Source organism: Armigeres subalbatus, chromosome 3, assembly GCF_024139115.2.
Source record: "Armigeres subalbatus isolate Guangzhou_Male chromosome 3, GZ_Asu_2, whole genome shotgun sequence".
Classification (NCBI taxonomy): Eukaryota; Metazoa; Arthropoda; class Insecta; order Diptera; family Culicidae; genus Armigeres; species Armigeres subalbatus.
In genome coordinates this window covers 145,673,391-145,694,478 of record NC_085141.1, presented here as the reverse complement: position 1 = coordinate 145,694,478, position 21,088 = coordinate 145,673,391, and the positions used below count along the sequence as shown (strand labels likewise).

The 21,088-nt window shown below is 39.0% G+C and overlaps 1 protein-coding gene across 2 annotated transcripts in view; it reads left to right on the top strand.

Annotated features, from left to right (window-relative positions):
- Positions 1-21,088, top strand: part of LOC134227610 (zinc finger protein rotund) — a 571,062-nt gene that overhangs the window by 476,339 nt on the left and 73,635 nt on the right. For both annotated transcript variants that reach the window (XM_062709225.1, XM_062709226.1), the window contains 2 exons: positions 14,834-14,885; positions 15,043-15,275. In XM_062709225.1, the coding sequence (XP_062565209.1) occupies positions 14,834-14,885; positions 15,043-15,275 (285 nt within the window). The remainder of the gene's footprint in view (positions 1-14,833; positions 14,886-15,042; positions 15,276-21,088) is intronic.

Below are 21,088 nucleotides of genomic sequence, written 5' to 3'. Positions count from 1 at the left end.
CCTGCCAAAGCCGTTATTCCCCTATGTATACCACGCAAAAAAAATTCAATAAAAATTCCGCGGAAAAATAGATTAAATTTCGTTTCGTTTCGTGAAGTTTCGAATCAAATGGGCTTCAATTTCGTTTCGCTTCGATGTTTCGGAAGTAAATCTGAATTTCGTTTCGTTTCGTTTCGAATCAACAATAGCATTTCTAATTTCATTTCGTTTCGCCTGGAAAAAATGTGTTATCGCATACCCTTAGCTTAAAGCATTCAATTCAAATACTATAACGGACATGTCACGGAATACAGTTAGGGTAGATGTACCGGTTGTCACCATAGCACCTATTCAGGCCACCCTAAACATATATTGTCCATTACTAGAAAACATGCCATCTTTAAATCATAATTAGCACGAATAGAGTAACTACAACTCTTACAGTTAAGCTTATGTATATAATTGGATATTCTGGCGAATTACTCATGTATATTTGATCAATTCACTTTCGACACTACTTGTACTCCACGAAAGTGTAGCCCATATGCACTTGTTAATAAACGAATTTTTTTTTGTTAAATATCTTGGCTGTGCATATGCACAGCACATGTTCCGAAATGGACAAATTGATATGAAATTTACGAACAAGAATCCACGTGTCTTGAAAGGACTCGAACCCTCAACCTCCTACTCTCTAGATAGGCGTGATAACCCCTACACAACAAGACCACTTAAAGGTCTCGTTTGCGGAGAAGCCGAGTACCAACATCCACCGCGGTTAGTTTTTTTTTTTGCAAATTGAATATCTTTCGGATGCTTGATTTGTCCAATCTTTACATGTGCTTTACTCTTGTATATCCACAGTCAAGCGAGTGCATATGTACTTAGTATACGAGAAAGGCAAAAATAGTTCGTACGGAAACGAATATTATTGGTATTTGTCATGGAATAAAATCGGAAATAAGTTGGCAACAAAATATATTATTTCCATTCCTTGTAGATGTTTGTATTTTAAATGTAACATAAAAGGTTAAAATGTATTATTGGTCCTTTTGAAGTCAAGCGCAAAAGTTACCCAATGCTCCAGTTTTGGTCAACTCTTCATTGCCAACCAAATTTGACAATTCTTATTTCCGCCAACCATCCACGAAACTAGTGTTCAGATCAAGTGGTAGTTAATTTCCCAGTGGGGCAAAACCACAAAAAGAGGATCTCAAACTGTACTTTCCGAGAAGGATGAAACGGATGTTGTTTCTTGGGTTATTGAGATGCAAAATAGAGGATTTCCTGTTCAACGCTGGACATTGTTGTACAAAATTACGGAAATCTTGACTGCATTCCCTCGAAAATCTCCATTTAAAAACATTTGCTTAGGTTAGTGTGTTTAAACTGTATCAAACATATAACTTAACTGATAATTTTTCGTGATATTTCGACATCCCAGATTGGCAATAAGAACCCCAGAGTCAGTCACGTCAGCAAGTGCTCGTGTTTCAGAAGCGGACATACGAAAATGGTTTCAAGGGGTTTCCGAATGGCTTGATAAACAGAAAATGAAGCCGCGTATTTAACGGCGATGAAACTCGCGCATTTCTTGTCCAAAAAGGTTCCCGGAATGTCTATGAAGTGGAGCAAGCAGATGGTAAATAAAACATAACGGTTACGTTTTCGTTTAATGCAGCCGAAGATACTGTTGAACCGATGCGATGGTCATACTTCCGGGTCAACAAATCAGGAAAGAGATTGCTCAAGCTTTCCCATCTACTTGGGGTCTTGAACAAAGCGAGCGTGGATGAATGACTACGCACAATTTCAGTTAATATATCCGAAAAATATTTCATCCTTGTTAAAAACGACATTCCGCTTCCTGTTGCTTTTTACGTCGATGGCCATTCTTCGCATGTTGCCATTAAAGTTGCAGATCAGTGTCTAGAGCCCGGTATCATTATGGTAGCTCTATACCTAAATACAACCCGAATCACTCAACCATCCTACTTCATGGCCAAAACTGGTACACCTACCCTACAAGAAGAGTCAATGCTCTCGATGATTATTTGAAAACGACGCTAAATGAAAAGTTTCCCGCTTCTCATACTATTCGCTCACGATGGCACAACTTGCTGTTTTCATAACAGGTATTAATGCCAATTTTGAAATCACAGAGCTCGCAGCTTTGATTCCAATGAAGGGTATTTACAACAACCGGGAAAGACCGCATGGACGCAGTAACGCCGTGTGTAAAGAATCTTGAACTCTCTATAGACAAATTGAGTGGTCTTGCAACTGACGGGGTTTTATCAATGGTTGGAAAGAACAACGGTTTTGTGATCCTAATGAAGAAAAAACAGTCACAAGGGTATGGAGATATTGTTCCAGCGCACTGCATCATTCACCAGCACATTCTTTTTGCTAAAATTACCAGGATCCCGGATGGTACGTTGGTTGTCGTAAGACAATAAACCTTATTCAAAGCCAGAGGTGTTAACCATCGACAATTTTAGTATTTTTTATTACAAAAATGGCATCCGAATACGGTGATTTGTTGTATTCTTCAGAAATTCATTGGAAAATTGAGAAACAGGAGACGAAAAAGTGGATTTCAGAAATCAATAATCACGAATGGATATGTGATCTGGCTTTTCTGGTAGACATCATCAAGCACCTGAAGTTGAACACCAAACTGCAAGACCAGGATTAGCTGCTGGGCTGTTGTTTTCTCACATTAAAGCAATCAAAACAAACCCAAAATGGTTGCTGGTAAATTTGTTCACTTCCCTCTTCTTGCAGTAAATAGTCCAGCAAAATCAGAAAAGTATTCTGGTACAATGGATGCTCTACACGAGGAATTTATCGGTCGCTTCGAAGATTTTGGGGAACATTCGATAGACATTTCTATTTTTGGAACACCCTTCATCACTGGCGGAATAAAGCAGGGGCACGATGGGGCACGTGACTCACCAAATCAAATATTTTCCCTAAAAATTAATTACATGCGCCAACATTATTTTGATAAAAACTCAGATTAATTCACAAATTACATATCGCTTTAGAGAGTGGGGGTACCTGTCAGAGTGTTACCATTCAGCAGCAAATTTAGTCAATATTGAGATGCCTAACTCACAATAAGTAATTGTGATAACAGAAAATAGTATTTCATACATTTCTTGAAAATGGTGAAACTGATCAATGTTCCCCGGATTACGGTAATTTGTGAATGAACTCCAAGCGGTGAAGATGCCTTTCTTGATTCAATCGTTTGTGTGATGTTAGTGTGATACACATCACAAATAATTGCCTACATTACGGCTCTTGCAAATGCTGTATAGCGAATCAACTAACCTCGCTTATATGGTCAACACACCATTTTCTTCATAACTTTTGAACGCCGATCGTGATTATATACAAGGGACACGGCAGGTATTTTCGTCTGTTCGTCATAGTCTCGAAAACCAATAAAAAACGCTTTTTTGTAAAACTCATACGTACCAAATCGTAAGCTCAGGAGGAACGTTCTGCTATAGTGGAGTTCTAGCAAATGTACGTTGCTTTCGTTGGTTTTAGTCCCTACGACGATGGACGGAAATACCTGCCGTGTTTCAACTATAGGGTTTGTCCCCAACCCCGTGAAACAAGCACTAGTTCTTGAAGCCACCGTTTGTTGGTGTGGCGCTAGTGCTGTTCTTGAAATTTAAAGCTCCGTTCATATTGTACCGTACATTTCGAGTGGATATTTAATTATCTATCGCAAAATGATTTTCCATTGTGAAAATTTAAATTTCAATAACTTAAATTATATTGTTCTGTTTTCGTCATTAATTCAGCATTTTACTTGCGATAATAGCTGCCACAATATAATTATCATCAAAATCAGCAGAAATTATCACCGAAAAAACCAATAAATTAATTTCGATAGCCGACACAATTTAACATGTTCTGGTAAGGTGCAATCTATTTGACGTTTGTCTTGTGTCGTTTGTCATCGCAGCGATCATCATCATCCTCATGAATTTATCATTATTGGCGAATAAAGGTTGCATGAAGAAGTCTAAGGATAATATTTGAAAAAAATTGCACGAGGAAACATACGGGAAGTTTTTTAAAACTCTTTTCAAACATTTTAGGAGCAATTTAAATAAAAACGGTTAGCAGTATGGGGCTATTCTTTCCTTCTACTGCATAATAAACGCAATTTTTCGATTTCAAATTTTATTTTGTGATATCACACTTGATACACAGTATGAGAAAAGTCCAACCCCGTTTCCGTTTTAAATCAAATTACTTCTAGACATTCCACTAAAAGAGTTTAAAATAAGCGGCCATTAGCGCTCGTAACATGCTGTAGATGACCCCTGAGATGACCACATAAACTGGGTTAAGCAAATTTTGAAAGAAATTAAATAATTATATTGTAACTCTGCCAATTATCATCCGATTTTGACAATTTAAGGATGCCAGAACAGGAAATTTAATATTGTTTCACAGTATGTTTACAGGGCCGACTAAGGTCCTTCGAGGAATAAGTTTGTCAGAATCCGAATGAAAACAAACATTAAGGTAACCAACTTGATTTGGACCCTTACATATTTTGGACCCTCCTGTTGACATTTTATTGATATCTGAACTAGATTCAATGCCGCTGCATAATCCCGCATGGTCTTTATGCAAATAAGATTGCTGCGAATGTGTTTGACTAACTTCCTGTGCGAAAATAACGATATTTGGATGAAATGTTAATGAAATCAATTTTTTCAAGAAAACAAACTAACTTACAATGCGTTACGCTTCAAAGCATACATCAATGAATATCTCAGAACGAACACAATCAGTTCATGTTGAAATTGCAAATTTGAATCGCTGCAATCTTCTCATTGATGCATGCTAATCGAAAGATAAGACTTTGCTTTAGCTCAAATGACCTGTGCAAATTGAAAATTCATTTTTGAAGAGACTAAAAGTGGGGTGTAAAAAATGTGTACATTTGGGGGTCCAATGTTGCACTTTCCAAAACAAAAAATATTTTTTCAGTTCAAAATATCAGTGATTTATAAACATCCGATGCCCATTGCAAACTTCCTTTTCATAAATAAGACTTTCATCTATGAAATTATTTGATTTTAGCTTGTATCACACGTCTCATTTGAAAGATATAAGCGGATATTGGGTAGCACTTCCTCTAGGGGTTCAAAAATGTTGCATACCCTAAACTTGAAAGCGCCAGTTCGAAGGTTTAAAAAATACCCAGTCTTAAAAAAGGCTGGTGCACCTTCCGAAACCATTAAAACGTAAATCTATCACAAGTAATCTTGCTCTGCAAGCAGGGTTTTTCGATAATTATTGAACTGCCTCTATGAGATATGAGACAGCACAACTACTTTTCAGTTGACTAACTCAATTCATCTATTTACCTCTTTGGTTACAAACTTGAGCTCACTATAATGTGGGCGTCGAAACTAAGATAATAATAGCATAATGAACTTAGCCAGGAGATTAAAAATAATAACTATCGAGCTGCAATGATCATGCACCGGAAAAAAGTTCTTTTAGCTGACGAGAAACCTAACCATACTGCTCATGTCGCAAATGTGTAACATTTAAACTTTTGTCGATTATGAGTTAAGAATCCTAAGTAACCTAAGAATAAAATCAGATTAGTAGTGATTCCAATTGTTCTGCTGAATTTAATTTTAATATGAATCTGAAACATGCATTCTCCCAGCAGCTGCCTCAGATTAATTTAAGTTCAGATTCAAAAGCACAAAACTGTTGTACAGCTTTGTTCTATTTTCTGCAGATTGAATCACGAGATTCAAATTTTCTATGTTTTGGCGATTGAACGTGTTATTTTAGCTACGGAATTTGGATCAATGCACTTTGCAATTACGCCGCATTTCTGAGCAGCAAAATAAATAATTATTTAATTTATTTAAACAAAATTCAAACATGAACAGAAACCTGCTGGAGATACCAGCGTTTTTCTTTTTTTTTTGCTTCAGATTCCAACGAGAATAGTGTTCTTAAATTTGGAGGAAAAATAAATCACTGCTGATCAATCAGTTGGTTTGCAGTCTTATTTTTTCTACTTGTAAAAATTTGGTTTTTTAACGATGCATTAGAAATTAAAGGCCCACTCCTTATCACAATGCTAAATATTTGTCAAATTCCTTCAGACATCTATCAAACCGTTAAGATATCGACATGGGTATCAGGCAAACTTGACAAATTTGTTATTATTAATAATTTGGTATTTGTTATTGTGACAAATACAGTGCTGATAACTTTTGCGCTATAACGAAACATTTGTATCTGAAATTAACGAATCAGCTATAGAAATAATTGCAATACATTTATGAAACATATTTTAGATGGTGCGCTTAAAAAAACTGTTTCTTTATTTTTTATTCGAATTAAATCTCTCCTCGAGCGATATTGTCGCATGCGTCACTGTGTTCCGTGCTTAAAGCCACATCTTGACAGCTAGCACCAAGTTTAGCACCAAGTTTTCGGCTTCAATCATATTGTATGCAGATGACAGCCGTTTCAGGGGGCTGTTTGTCCCCCGTCGAACGCAACTTGTTGCGAGGAAATGGGTTAAGAATTTTATTATGAAAAAGTGGCTAAGGTTTTTTGGTTTTTGTGTGCACACAAACACACGAACTCAGCTCATCGAGCTGAAAGTCGATTGGTATCAGTGGTCCCCAGTTTATCATTTCGAATTGAATTTTGAAGTATAATACAAAGTAATCAAAAAATCTGTTTAAAAAACATACTTGTAAGGGCATTACATACTACAGCGTAGCTGAGTTTTAGTTCATATTATTACACACTTCTGCGATAGTGGACTTAGCGTGAAATTTTACTTTCGCAACAAAATCTCCTCGGCTTAGTTGGCAAAACTATTTTACCAAATAAACATCTGTCGACCGATTCTAAGAGTTTTTTTTATCCTCGATGATTATTGTTCAATGAAAGTCGTTGCAAATAACGACAGCATGTTTGAAACGTGTTTTTGAAGCCAGGTGAACTTACCAGCAGTACTTATTTTCTGACTTTTTCGATCTGAGATATTCAAACGGAATTATACCTGCATTGCCCGACGTGTCGACTCGTTTATTTGATCTTTTTTCAAAGAAAATGCTCATCAGGAAAAAGACTCAATAACGGGCCGAAACGTCGGACTCTGCAAACATAAACCCGTTTGAATATCTCAAACTAACAAATTCAGAAAATAAGAACAATTATCCCAGTCGAACTACAACCACTTACCAGAATTATTGAATAGAACATTGAGTAAATATGAACTCTGAACTGTTTACCGTGTTTTTAATATTTTCAAGTAATTAAATTTTCTGGAAACCTTTTCTTCATCATCCCAACTAATCGCAGCATGACAAAATCTTGATTTCGTTGAACATTTTTCTTAGTGTGAAGTACATGACGCATTTCCAGGAATTATAAATCAAGAAATTTTCAATCGAATTTTGCCACAACTTAACTTATTTAGAAAAAAGAATAATAAGCAAGTTGCATAATAAAAGCAATGATTATTTCTCAAGTGAAAAATAATTATAAAATAACTACCGGAAGGCGTTCAAATGATCTGTTTATTTTTCAAACTTTAGAGCGTTTGAAATTTATTTTCTTCGTCCCCTTGTTTATAGTCGAAAAACGCGTTGCCAAACTGGCGGTTTGAACTGAAATAATCTTATGTTACACATCTGATAAAACATCATGCAGTCAATAGAAGTAGGTTTTTCAATTATTTTCCGCTTGCGTAATAAAAGTAAAGTCTTCCAAATAAATATTTTTCATACGCACTCGTCATTCATACTAAAATTTTCTACAATTCCAAAAGTTTTAAACAGGAGAAATAATTTCATAATAGAAATTTGTTGGCCACACTACCCACGTACATGTTAAGCATGTGTGTTAGTTGTTTGACAGAGAGGCATTTAACTGAATGGAAGCACAATCCAAACCATTTTTATGCGGTCGAAATGGGATTGCACTAGGAAATCTTTGTTAACTGAAACCGAAATAAACTTTCAAATTTGACTTCTAAAATTGACCGAAATGATAGTTATTCTGCATGAAGTCACAGATAAGTCATCCAGTTATCCAAGAAATGGCTTGGGCTCAGGAACAAAGATTTGCAGTCCTGTTTTAAGTATGGTACATGCTCCTTGTGGTACAGAGAAAGGATACGTAGATGGTCAATTTTCCTATTTCAAATATGGAACATGCTCTCTGTAGTACAAAGAACAGAATGCGTTCACAGTATAGATAGTGGAATATATAGATGAGCGAAGATAAATCCTCTGTCTCCAAACGAACTGTCAAACGTGTCTCCAAACGAGCATAACGTCACGATTTCAATGGAAATGTTAAGGGCTGTGACGTCATATGCGCGCGCGCGTGCACGGTCAAAAAAATCGACTCAGCCATGCTTTCGCTCATCTATAGATTCTACTATCTATAGTTCACAGCATATGTTCTTGGTCATCCAAGAAATCCCTGGAGTAAGGCCTTTCAATCTACACGCGTAACTAAAAATCAATTTTCCAGTTTCAAGTATGGTACATGCTCTCTGTAGTACAAAGAACAGAATACGTTCACAGCTTGTCTTCTTGGTCATCCAAGAAATCCTTGGAGTAAGGCCTTTTGATCTACACGCGTTACTAAGGATTAGTTTTCCGGTTTCAAATATGGTACATGCTCTCTGTAGTACAAAGAACAGAATGCGTTCACAGCACATGTTCATGGTCATCCACAAAATCCCTGGAGTAAGACCTTTCGATCTACACACGTAACTAAAGATTAGTTTTCCGGTTTCAAATATGGTACATGCTCTCTGTAGTACGAAGAACAGAATATGTTCACAGCATATGTTCTTGGTCATCCAAGAAATCTTTGGAGTAAGGCCATTCGATCTACACGCGTAACTGAAGATCAGTTTTCCAGTTTCACAGCATATGTCATGGTCATCCAAGAAATCTCTGGAGTAAGGCCTTTCGATCTACACGCGTAACTGAAGATCAGGCTTCCGGTTTCAAATATGGGACATGCTCTCTGTAGTACAAAGAACAGAATGCGTTCACAACATATGTTCCTGGTCATCCACGAAATCCCTGGAGTAAGACCTTTCGATCTATACACGTAACTAAAGATTAGTTTTCCGGTTTCAAATATGGTACATGCTCTCTGTAGTACGAAGAACAGAGTGCGTTCACAGCACATGTTCATGGTCATCCACGAAATCTCTGGAGTAAGACCTTTCGATCTACACACGTAACTAAAGATTAGTTTTCCGGTTTCAAATTTGGTACATGCTTTCTGTAGTACAAAGAACAGAATGTGTTCACAGCATATGTTCTTGGTCATCCAAGAAATTCCTAGAGTACGGCCTTTCGATCTAAACGCGGAACTAAAGATCAATTTTCCGGTTTCAAATATGGTACATGCTCTCTTCATAATGGGTACATTACATATTCAAAACAGGCCTTTGGATCGTTGGTTACGCGTGTCGACCTGAAGGCCTCCACTTCAAGTATTTCTTGGGTATCCGCGAACGGCTTTCATACGCAGATTCTGTTATATGTACCACAACGGGTACATAACATTTACGAAACAGGCCTGTAGATCATTGGTTACGCGTGTCGACCTGATGACCTTCACTTCCGGTATTTCTTGGATAACCGTTAAGATCTTCCATACGCAGGTTCTATCATATGTACCACAATGGGTACATTACATTTACAAAACAAGTCTGTGGATCATTGGTTACGCGTGTAGACCTGATGGCCTTCACTTCAGGGATTTCTTGGATAATCGTGAAGATCTTCCATATGCAGGTTCTATCATATGGACCACAATGGGTACATTACATCAAAAAAAGGCCTGTAGATCATTGGTTATGCCTGTAGACCTGATGGCCTTCACTTCAGGGATTTCTTGGATAATCGTGAAGATCTTCCATATGCAGATTCTATCATATGTACCACAATGGGTACATTACATTTACAAAACAGGCCTGCAGATCATTGGTTACGCGTAAAGATCTGAATGCCTCCACTTCAGGTGTTTCTTGGATAACCGCTTCATACACATATTATATTCTATGTTTCACAATGTACACATATCATATTCAGAACAGGCCAATATTGATTGAATTTATGTTATTTTTATTTAACACGGTATGATACCGCATAAAAAACTAATTTGGTGTACTTGTAGAAATCGCACACCAATACCAACGGATTTATTTGACAGCAATCCATTGAATTTTAGACTGGACGAATGAAAATTCTCATGGACGTAAATAGATTTTCATAAGACAAATTTGAAAATTTTGAAGGGTGGTTTTGATTGCCGATTTTCAATAAACTTTAATTTGTTCAATGCGCTAATAGTACACAATGAAAACTAGGAACTCTAAAATACGTGTTACATACAACTTAGTTAGAGTAAGTAGTTGGGATAGCGTATAAATTAGATTCGAAAACCAAGCACTATCTACTACGACGGGAATTAGCTCACTACCCTATTATATGTCTGACACACACGCTCAGTTTTTGTTTTTTCTTGGCAAAAATCCGCACAGCCGTGCGTCAGCAAAATAAATGATGGTGGTGGTGGTTGTGGTTTCGGTGTGGTTTGAGCAGAAATTTGGGGACTACAATATATAATCATAACAAACCAACAAAAGCTCTTAATACGATAATCCAGAGGCAATGTTCGCTTCTTAAGGCTACTTTACATCTCGGGAAAGTTTTCCGCCGGATTTTGGTCGCCGTGCATTTTTAAATGGGCCCGGGATTTTGATTTTCCGTGCGCAAATCCCGAAAGCTATGTAGGGGAACGGTTCGGCACTTCATCTCATAGCTCCCATTTCCATCCCATCAAAAACAAAGCAATGAAAAGATCATGCAAAAATGGAATTTTATTTGTTTTTTATTTTTGTATTTTTTTTTTCACCAATGAGCACGCATGTAAGCAAAAAGAAACGACCAGATTGGTACTGTATTTCTCTGTTTTGAGATGAGATGAATATATGTTCAGTCAGATGGAAAACAGTTCCCCTATATGTAAAACTACATGGGGAAAAATCCGCGGACCTAATTCCCGAGGTGTGAGGCTACCTTTAGAGCAAATCTACTTATTGGCTGTCGATTGTGATGTAACCTCCTGGTATGACCTGGAACCGGGTTTGCCAATTAGCACCCGGAATGATAAATAGGAGAGGAAGTTCACTACGAAAGCCACAATGCTCCCTTATGTCGAATTCGTTTTTAAAAAGTGTTTTTTTATTCGCTCAGGTTGGAACTAGGTTCGCACTAGTTCCAACCCCAAAGCTGTCGGGTTCGCACTGTGTTGTTTCACGGTTTCGCACCAGGTTCACCAATACAACCGCACTTCAACTGTCAAAACCATATGGGTGGAATAAACAAGCCGAAAGGAAATACAAACCAGAGTAAAAACGGAACTGTTTGTGCATAATATTAGAGAATGCGCATCGAAAGCCGTTTTACGGAAATTTTTTATTCCCTATGATATTTGTCAACATTTGCATTATATTTAAATTCCCTTAGGACTTTTTTCAGTAATCTCAGGATAATTTGTTTTAAACGGAAATATTATATTGCAATTTATTCTAAAATTCCCCCATTAATTATTTCTTTAAGTAGTTCTTCAAAAAATCATATGGAAATTCTTCAAAGAATTCTTATAATTCGTTCAGGTATTCCTCCTTGAAGTCTTATATGCATTCCATTGCGAATTCTTCCCAGAATGCATTAGAGCAATATTTCAGGCATTCCTTCATAATATTTTTCCAAGAGTTCATCTGGAAATTCCTCCAAGAGTTCCTACGAAATTTCTTCCAAGAATTTCTCTGGAAGTTCCTCCAGGAATTCCTCTGCAAGTTCCTCCAGGAATTCCTCCGGAAGTTTCTCCAGGAATTCATTCGGAAATTCCTTCGGAGTTCCTCCAGGAATTCCTCCCGAAGTTCCTTCAGGAATTCCTCCGGAAGTTAATCCAGGAATCTCACCAGCTATTCCTTCAGGAATTATTCCGGAAGTTCTTTCAGAAATTTCTACGGAAGTTCCTCCAGAAATTCCTCCGGAAGTTCCTCCAGAAATTCCTCCGGAAGCTCCTTCAGAAATCCATCCGGAAGTTCCTTCAGAATTTTCCCCCTGGAATTCCTCCAGGAATTCCTTCAGAAGTTCCTCCGGAACTTTCTCCAGAAGTTCTTCCGGAAGTCTCTCCAGAAATTTCTTCGGAAGTTCCTCCAGGAATTCCACCGGGAGTTGCTCCAGGAATTCCTTCAAAAGTTCCTCCAGGAATTCCTTCAAAAGTTCCTCCAGGAATTCCTCCGGAACATCCTTCAGAAGTACCTCCGGAAGTCCTTCCAGAAATTTCTTCGGAATTTCCTGCGGAAGGTCTTTCAGAAATTCCTCCGGAAATTTTTCCCGAAATTCCATCAGGAATTCCTTCGGATGTTCCTCCAATAATTTTCCCGGATGTTCTTTCGGAAGCTCTTCCAGGAATTGCTCCGAAAGCTCCTCCACGAATTTCTCCGGTGGTATCCTGAGAAATTTCGGGAGGGACTTCCGAAGGAATTTTTGGAGGGACTTCTGGAGGTATTCCTGGAGGAACTTTCGGAGGAACTTCTAGAGGAACTTTCGGAATGAATTTCTGGAGAAACCACCGGAGAAATTCTTGGAGGAACAGCTGAAGCAATTCCTGGAGGACCTTCCGGAGGAATTTCTGGGAAAAATTCCGGAGGAATTCCTGGAGGAACTACCGGAAGAATTTATGGTGGAACTTCCAGATGAATTTCTGGAGGAGCTTCCGGAGGAATTTCTGGAGGAACTTCCGTAGGAGTTTCTGGAGGAACTTCCGGAGGAATACCTGGAGGAACAGCTGGTGGGATTCCTGGATGAACTTCCGGAGGAATTCCTGGAGGAAATTCTGGAGGAACTTCCGGAGGAATTCCTGACGGTACTTCTGGAGGAACTCCTAAATTAATTTGAGTAGGATTTCATGAATGAATTTCCAAATGATTTACTGAAGGAACTTCCGGAAGAAGTTTTGAAGTATTTTTGGGAGGAATTCCTGAAGGAATGTTCCAAAGATTTTCTGAAGGAACTTCCGAAGGAAATTTTTAAGGAACTTCGGAACTTTCCTAACGAACTCCCGAGCTCCGAACGTAACTTCAGGTAGAAGAGGAACTTCTGAATAGATTCCTGAAGAAATTTCGCAAGGAATACCTGAAGAAACATCCGGATGAATTCCGGAAAGAAACTCCGAGTAAATGCCTGGAAGAACTTGCGGAGGAATTCCTGAAGAAGCGAAAAGGAATCCATCCAAAAGTAAATTTCGTAATTCGCGAAAATCAGAGCGAGTACTTGATCGTTTTTATCATGATCTGATTCGTTGTGGCCCACAAACTTCCAGTGCACTGGTAAAATCCGGTATGGTGTCGATCATATGTTTCGAATCAAAACAAACACGATGCCACGCACACCACCATATCCAATGACAGATGGAACTGAAAACGTTTTTTTATTCAGGGTTCGGGTTGGCACTGACCCAGGTTTAAAAACGAATTCGACATTAGAAACCCTACCCCACTAGTTACCGTATCACTGGAGCAGCGTTACTCAACCTTTTTGATGAGCATTGCTCAACCCAACCCAACCCATTTTTTTTGTTGGAAATTTGGACTCTACCCAAGTTGTAGTGAAATTCTTAAGGCATATAAAATGCATCTGGGAGCTCAAATAGAAAAAAAAATGCTATTCGCCTTTTTTCGTTTGGCTCTAATCTAATCCAAAAAATATTTCTTATTCGTTGTTTCTCAATCCAATTTTAAAATTTATTCATGGACTTCCGATGAACCATTTGAGGGTTTTTGTATTTGGACAGAGTTTTTGGAACATGAAAGGGGAATATGAAACAACCACTCTTCGTAACATATTCATATTCGGCTGTGCACTGTCAATTTTTGAATGAATATCGATCAGTGAGTATTTATTTCGCATTCATAAATTATTATTTTTTGTAAAAAATTAACACATTTTTGATAATTTTAATGATTACTCACATAAAAAATATGAAGCCGACGTTCAATTGATAGTCATATAAACAAGGCTTATCATGATTTTTTGAACGCAATGACGTTTGTCAAAAGTAAAGTTGCTTCATGAAAATAAATGTTTTATGCTCTGGTTTGAGTAGAATAGAATAAATTTCAAAAATGTTTCAGGCGATTTTGTTGCGATATCTGAGGTTGATTGAACGGGAATTTGTGTGGGAAAAGTGATATTTCAAAACTTTAAACTTTTTTTTGTTATCTAGCAAAAATGGAACCACATTTCTAGAGTGCTTTGAAATAAGTCGTATGTGTAAAAGAGAGTCTCTTTGCTTCTCTTTCGGTTACTACAATACTAATCTAAAGTTTACTTCGGATTTCTTGGTAGATATTTAAAGACAACAGCTGGGGCTAGTGTGATGGAACGAAAAAGTATTAAAAAATCATCACTTGCTTTTCTATTAGCGAAAGTAGTAGTGAAGTAGGTATAAATCCGACGGTTTCTGTTATTAGCTATAACTATTTTTCAGAATTCTTGGAAAAAAATGATTTCCACATTTTCTTTATGCATGTGCACTGTTTTTAATACAACTTCCGTAATTGTTCAATTCGTTCTCATCCAGTACTCATTCGTCATTGTAAAAATGGTACATTTTTTTCCACTTGTCACTTGATATACCTTTCCGGATTCGACGCGAAGCAATTAATCTGATTATTTGGCCACCCATTTAAACCCGATTTTCTTCGCACTTTTTCCCCAAACAGGCCAAAATGAATGCAGTCGATCATCACCATCATCACAACAACCTGCAGAAAGGTAAGCCCGTCAGCATGTGCGGAATGACCGTACAATTGTTTGCGCGAACACTTTTGATTATTTCACGCCTCCGGGTGCAGTAATTGAAATTTCAAATTTTAATTTTCCAATTTTGCGTTCTGTCCCGGCGCTTTCTCGGTACTGCCCCGGACTGCAGGTCACATGATTGACGACGGACGGCTGCTGGATCACCACGGAATGCAGTCGGCGCAGATGAGTCAGATCTACGGGGCCCGAGGGGCACCGACGAATGGCTCACCCGGTGGACATCACGTGCATCCGAACCCGGCGGCCCTTCTCGTCGTCCCGCAGCCCATCAACGCCACCAAGATAGGGGCAGCGCTGCCGAACGGGACCGGCCGGAAGTACCAGTGCAAAATGTGCCCACAGGTAAGTTTCGTAGCCCGGTAATTTGACGTCTTTAGCTTTTCTAAGAAAAATGGAAAAGTGTATGAGCAGCTAATTGACTCTGGGAAGAAAATGCAATTTGATCGAGCAGATTCGATGCATAATTAATCGTCCTAAGTGAAGGACGTCGATGAGGTGGACGCGTTTTAAGCTAATTAATGGACCTGCTGGTGATGCGTGACACAAAAGGCTGACTTCGACTTCTTCACTTCGAAGAAGGTTGCGCTAAAAAAAAGCTGCTAATGAATAATTACTGAGTGCGCTTGGCAGATGAACAATGAATCGGGGTGCTCTGTAATGACGAGGAAAAAAGGATTGTATAGAGTCTGTAATTTAGTATGCATATTTTTTCTACGTCTGTATTTTGACCTCAAGGTGATATGGTTCAATTTCGTAATGGTTAAAATAACGTGTTGGTGCAACTATGTATGCCAAAGTTGATTTCCAAACAAATGCGGCAGAATAATTCCATTCCAATCATTATAAACAGCAGCATTCATATCGGACAAGTATTCGCCACGTAAAGTAACGGGAGGTAATGTTAGCCTAGGACGTAACGTTGGCTCACGTGTATCAGGCGTATTTTAGTTATATTACGCTAGATTGCACTTCTTCAACTGATAAACGCAAAAAACTTGCGTAAAAATCATTTTGATTCAGATTTTAGCAGCCACTTAAGCAGACAGCACACTATATTTCCTACCTTACGAATTTTACACGCAAAACAAAAGCGTTCATGAATTCATGAACTGAATAGTTCATGGTGTATTTTTTCGGGAATAACAGGCACGGATTCGGGAATACAGTCACGTTATCTGGAACGTTCTGGAAAACGTGACTGGTGTTCCCGAATCCATGATGAAATCACGGTGTATTTTTGCGATTACACTTATTACACAGAGCAAAGATTAAGAAAATATGCCGAACATAAAGTTCATTTCGTTCGAAACTTTTGATGGCTTAAATAAGAGTTTGTGGACAATTTTTTACTATTTGGCGTCATAACCAAAAGTAAGCCGTCGGGTGGCATAATTTTAGTTAGAGCTTCAATATACGAAGATTTATAAATGAGTTCAACCACAGCATCATAGGTTTGAGCCATATACCCTATAATAGAAATAAGGAAGGCCAATACAACCATTAAAAATCTCACCAAAAATCTATTTTTTGTCGACAAAGTTAAAACTTTAAACTAATTTATTGATATTTGTCTTATGTAAATTGAAAACAATTTCGCGAATCATACACGCACTATAAAAAAAAGAATTAGTTGCCATTTATGCCTAAAAGTCTGAAACTTTCCTGGGAGATTCTGAAAATGTTCCCCAAAAGGATTTTTTATTCATCTCTTTGGTGACAGAATACTGATAATATCTCAAAACGATATTAACACGACTATAGAAGTTAGGAAATACTGCCTTTCAGGAATAACAGCCTACCCGCTACATACCTAACATAGGATAGTGCAAAAAAAAAACTCATTATCAACTAATTACAAACACTCAATCAACCTTAATGAAAGGAAGTGAAAAATTTGCTTCTGCTGTGACTGAACGCGCACTGCCATCATCGCCAGAGAAAGAGTGTTTCTTCGAAATTAGGATTTGAACTTTTCCATTTCCCTATTTTTTTTCTCGCCTGCAATCATCAACCAGCGGATATGAGCTACGGTAGGGAAAAAAATGAACCGAAATTAAATGGTGAAGCCATCAAGAGAAAGGGTGTGAAACTCCGGGTCCAGGTCTTGTTATAGAGTGGCAAACGGTAAAGCTCGAGCGCTCGGCGCTTCCACTTGTGGGGTTGATGGACATCGCCCGGGTTCGGTATGGTGGCTCTTATTTTGCCACACAAGGATACTCAGGTCAGTCGCGTAGTTTTGTATTAAAAATAATTAAAACTTGTAAATTTAGTTTACTCCGAAGCGATGGTGACTGGCTGTTGGAGTCACGCTCGTCAACTCTAGTTGATAGGAGTGAAGCTGAAAATTGAGTTGATATTTTTTTTTGCGGCATTTGCTAATATTTTCCCACGGTTTCCAGTGAGGTAAGAGTTTTGGCGTGCACCAAGTACGAGCTTTGTAGAATAGGAAAAGCGAGTTCAAAATTGTTTGGTTTCCACCGGTAGAAATTTGTTAACAATTGCTTCTTCTTCTTCTTCTTTTTCTTCTTCTTCTTCTTATTGGCATTACATCCCCACACTGGGACAGAGCCGCCTCGCAGCTTAGTGTTCATTAAGCACTTCCACAGTTATTAACTGCGAGGTTTCTAAGCCAAGTTACCATTTTTGCATTCGTATATCATGAGGCTAACATGATGATACTTTTATGCCCAGGGAAGTCGAGACAATTTCCAATCCGAAAATTGCCTAGACCGGCACCGGGAATCGAACCCAGCCACCCTCAGCATGGTCTTGCTTTGTAGCTGCGCGTCTTACCGCACGGCTAAGAAGAGGTTAACAATTGCTATCCAACAGGAATTGAGTTGACACTATAATAGGGCCACTATAGGCTATGATATAAGCATTTATAAATATATTTTGGCAGATTTTTGGGAGGACCGTATGCTTTCTTTCTTATTGTATTATTTTCCTGGTAAGTTTCTTGAAAAAGCAAGTCACTGGCCGAAAGTAGAGGGGCTCAAATTAGTCAACAAAAAATTGTATCTGCTCCCTGTGGATTGGCCAACTTTACTCACTTAATCGATTGATCTATCAGGAAGGATTTGTGTTAGGGGATGTTGAAGTGCTTTATGCTTTAAGTGCTTTAAACCAGAAACAAAACCAGAGATTTGGTGAACGGAGGTTGAACTTTATCAGTATCAATTTAAGTAGCAGTCCTGGAACCTTTGCATTACCTCTAGCCAAATGGGCAGTGATGCCGCTAGCCTCACAACCCTTGCCAGATTTTTTAAAGATGGACGGTTGTATGGTCAGGTATCAAATTGTCTCTGCCAATACGAATTTAATCCCCATCTCCCCACTGACTAGGCATCCCGAGCACCACAACCCGGATTATGAGTTCCTACTTTGTCTTGGTGATACTCTCCATACAACAAGATCAGCTGGTGTGACAACCCTACATCCCCGTAAATCGACCCAATTCAATTAATGTACCCTATACCAACTCTAAGTATTTCGGTTTTACTACACACTCAGTTGAGCTGTGGTTAGCTGTGGCCTAAACTCAGAAAGCCTTAATGTCCAAGTTGCAGGCTACCGAATGCAAACTACACCAGCTGTGTATGTTGATCATTGAGCACGTATAACGCATCTAAACTGATGAAACGTCAACTGATCTACTTTCCTGGTTCTCGGGTACTTCGTAAAAGCCTTTGTTTTTAAAGGGCTGTTTTATCCAAAACTCATTTGGGCGAATGCCACTTTACCGAAACCCATATGGTCGAACGGGTAATACGGCCGAATAGGTCATTTCTCTGAAAAGATCATTTTGCTGAAAATGTCATTTTTCTGAATAGGTCATTTGTGCGAAAATGTCGTTTCGCCGAATAGGTCATTTGGACGAATATGCTATTTGGCCGAATATGTCATTTGGCCGAATGGGTTATTTGGCTGAATAGATCATGTGATCGAATAAGTCATTTGGCCGAATAGATCGTTCGACCTAATGGGTCACTTGGCCGAATGAATCATTTGGCCGAATAGGTTATTCGGCCGAATAGGACCGAAAAGGTCATATAGCTGAATGGTTTGAATGTCGTTTGCCCGAACGGGTAATATAGCCGGAAATGTCGTTTGGTTGAATAGGTCATATGATCGAAAATGTTGTTTGGCTAACTGATCATTTGACCGAAGAGGTTGTTTAGCCTAACAGGTCATTTGGCCGAAAGCGAAAAATGAGAAGTGAGACGAAAGGAGTCTTACTTCCCTAGAACCCTAGAAACATTTTGGTTTCATTCTGGTTTTATAACATTATTTTTTTTTTTTTTTTTTTTTTAATCTTTCGTTTATTTGGAAGGCTCGTTTGCCGTGAAGCGTTACGGAGCCGAAATCAAGTTTAACAATACATTTCTTGATTCTTATACATAGTGTTAGTTTTGGGGAACCGAAAGACTCGCGGTTTAGTCGAGGTTAGGGAATACAATAATACAGTAGGAAAGGAAAGGATTTAAGGGTGCTTAAGTAATTACGATGCTGATGTTCACAAAGTTGACATTCCTCGCATTTTTACATCTGTAACGGGACAAACAAACTTTTTTTGGGAGACAACGACAAGAGGAGGACATACGGAAGGGATTAACGACAGACATGGAAATGTACAACAAGAGGAAGACAATCGATATGGGGTACGACAGACAATGATTACAGTTTTACATCAGCAACTTTCAAAAATTGGTGGACCAGGGACATGTACTCTAGATCAAGGCCCGACAACACTTCCCTAATAGGCTTTGGTTGTTTTCCTCGGACCCGGAGATGTTCAGTTAGCGCAGATCTGGGGCCACGATGCTCCTCGCACGCCCACACGACATGATCGATGTCCTGATAATCCTCGCCGCAAACACAGAGATTTCCTTCCGAGAGCCCCACTCTGAAAAGATGTGCATTTAGAGTGTAGTGATTGGACATTAGACGACACATGGTTCGAATGAAGTCTCGTCCCATAATCATTTGTTTAACCATGGACGCTTCGACACCTGCTGGCGAATTGAATACGGCCATCTACGCAACTCCCCATTTGTCCATTTCTGTTGCCAGCTGTTCAAGGTTTCCTGACGAACTATAGCGCCCACCTTAGCCAAAGAGTCCGCTTTCTCATTTTCCGGGATCGAGCAATGAGAAGGGACTCAAGCCATGGTGATTGTGTAAGACCGTTGTGATAAGGCACTCAAAGCTTTCCGTATCCCATTCAGTAGATACGCTGAGTGCTTAACCGGTTTCATTGACCGAACAGCCTCCAAGGAACTTAGACTGTCGGTGAAGATGAAAAGTGGTCAGGAGGTAGGGATGCGATTTGCTCGAGTGAATAGTGTATAGCTGCTAGCTCAGCAGTATACACGGAACAAGGCTCTTTGAGCTTAAAATAGGCGCTATGAAAAACGTTAAAAACACCGAAACCCGTGGAGTCATCAATTTTGACCCGTCTGTGAAAAGCTTCTCCTCACTGGCGTGCCCGTATTTGCTTGCAAATAATGGAGGTAAGACCTCCGCACACAGAAAGTCTGGTATTCCATGAACCTCCTGCTTCATGGACAGATCAAAACTTTTGATTCAAAAGTAACAGAGGAACTGTAAGAGTCTAAGAAGTTAGCACGATTGGTATCTACCGAAGAAGGGCTTACCTCCAGCGTTATGTACCAGTGGTAAATACTCATGAATCGAGATTGAGGGCTTTGTTCGAGCAGCTTCTCGAAGTTATCAATGACCAATGGATTGAGAACCTCACAGCGGATGAGGAACCGGAGCGATAATTCCGCGAAACGATCTGTTAGTGGCAGTACTCCCGCAAGTACTTCCAAGCTCATTGTATGTGTCGAATTCATACATCCTAACGCGATACGGAGACAGCGGTACTGAATCCTTTGAAGCTTCAGCATGTGTGTTTTAGCCGCGGACTGGAAGCAGAAACTACCGTATTCGAGGACCGACAAAATGGTTGTTCTATACAACGTCATAAGATCTTCGGGATGCGCTCCCCACCATGTTCCGGTTATTGATCGCATGAAGTTGATCCGTTTCTGACATTTTTGTGTCAGATACACAATGTGCTTCCCGAAGGTACATTTCGAGTCGAACCAGACTCCGAGGTATTTAGAAGACATGCTATGAGTGATTGTCTT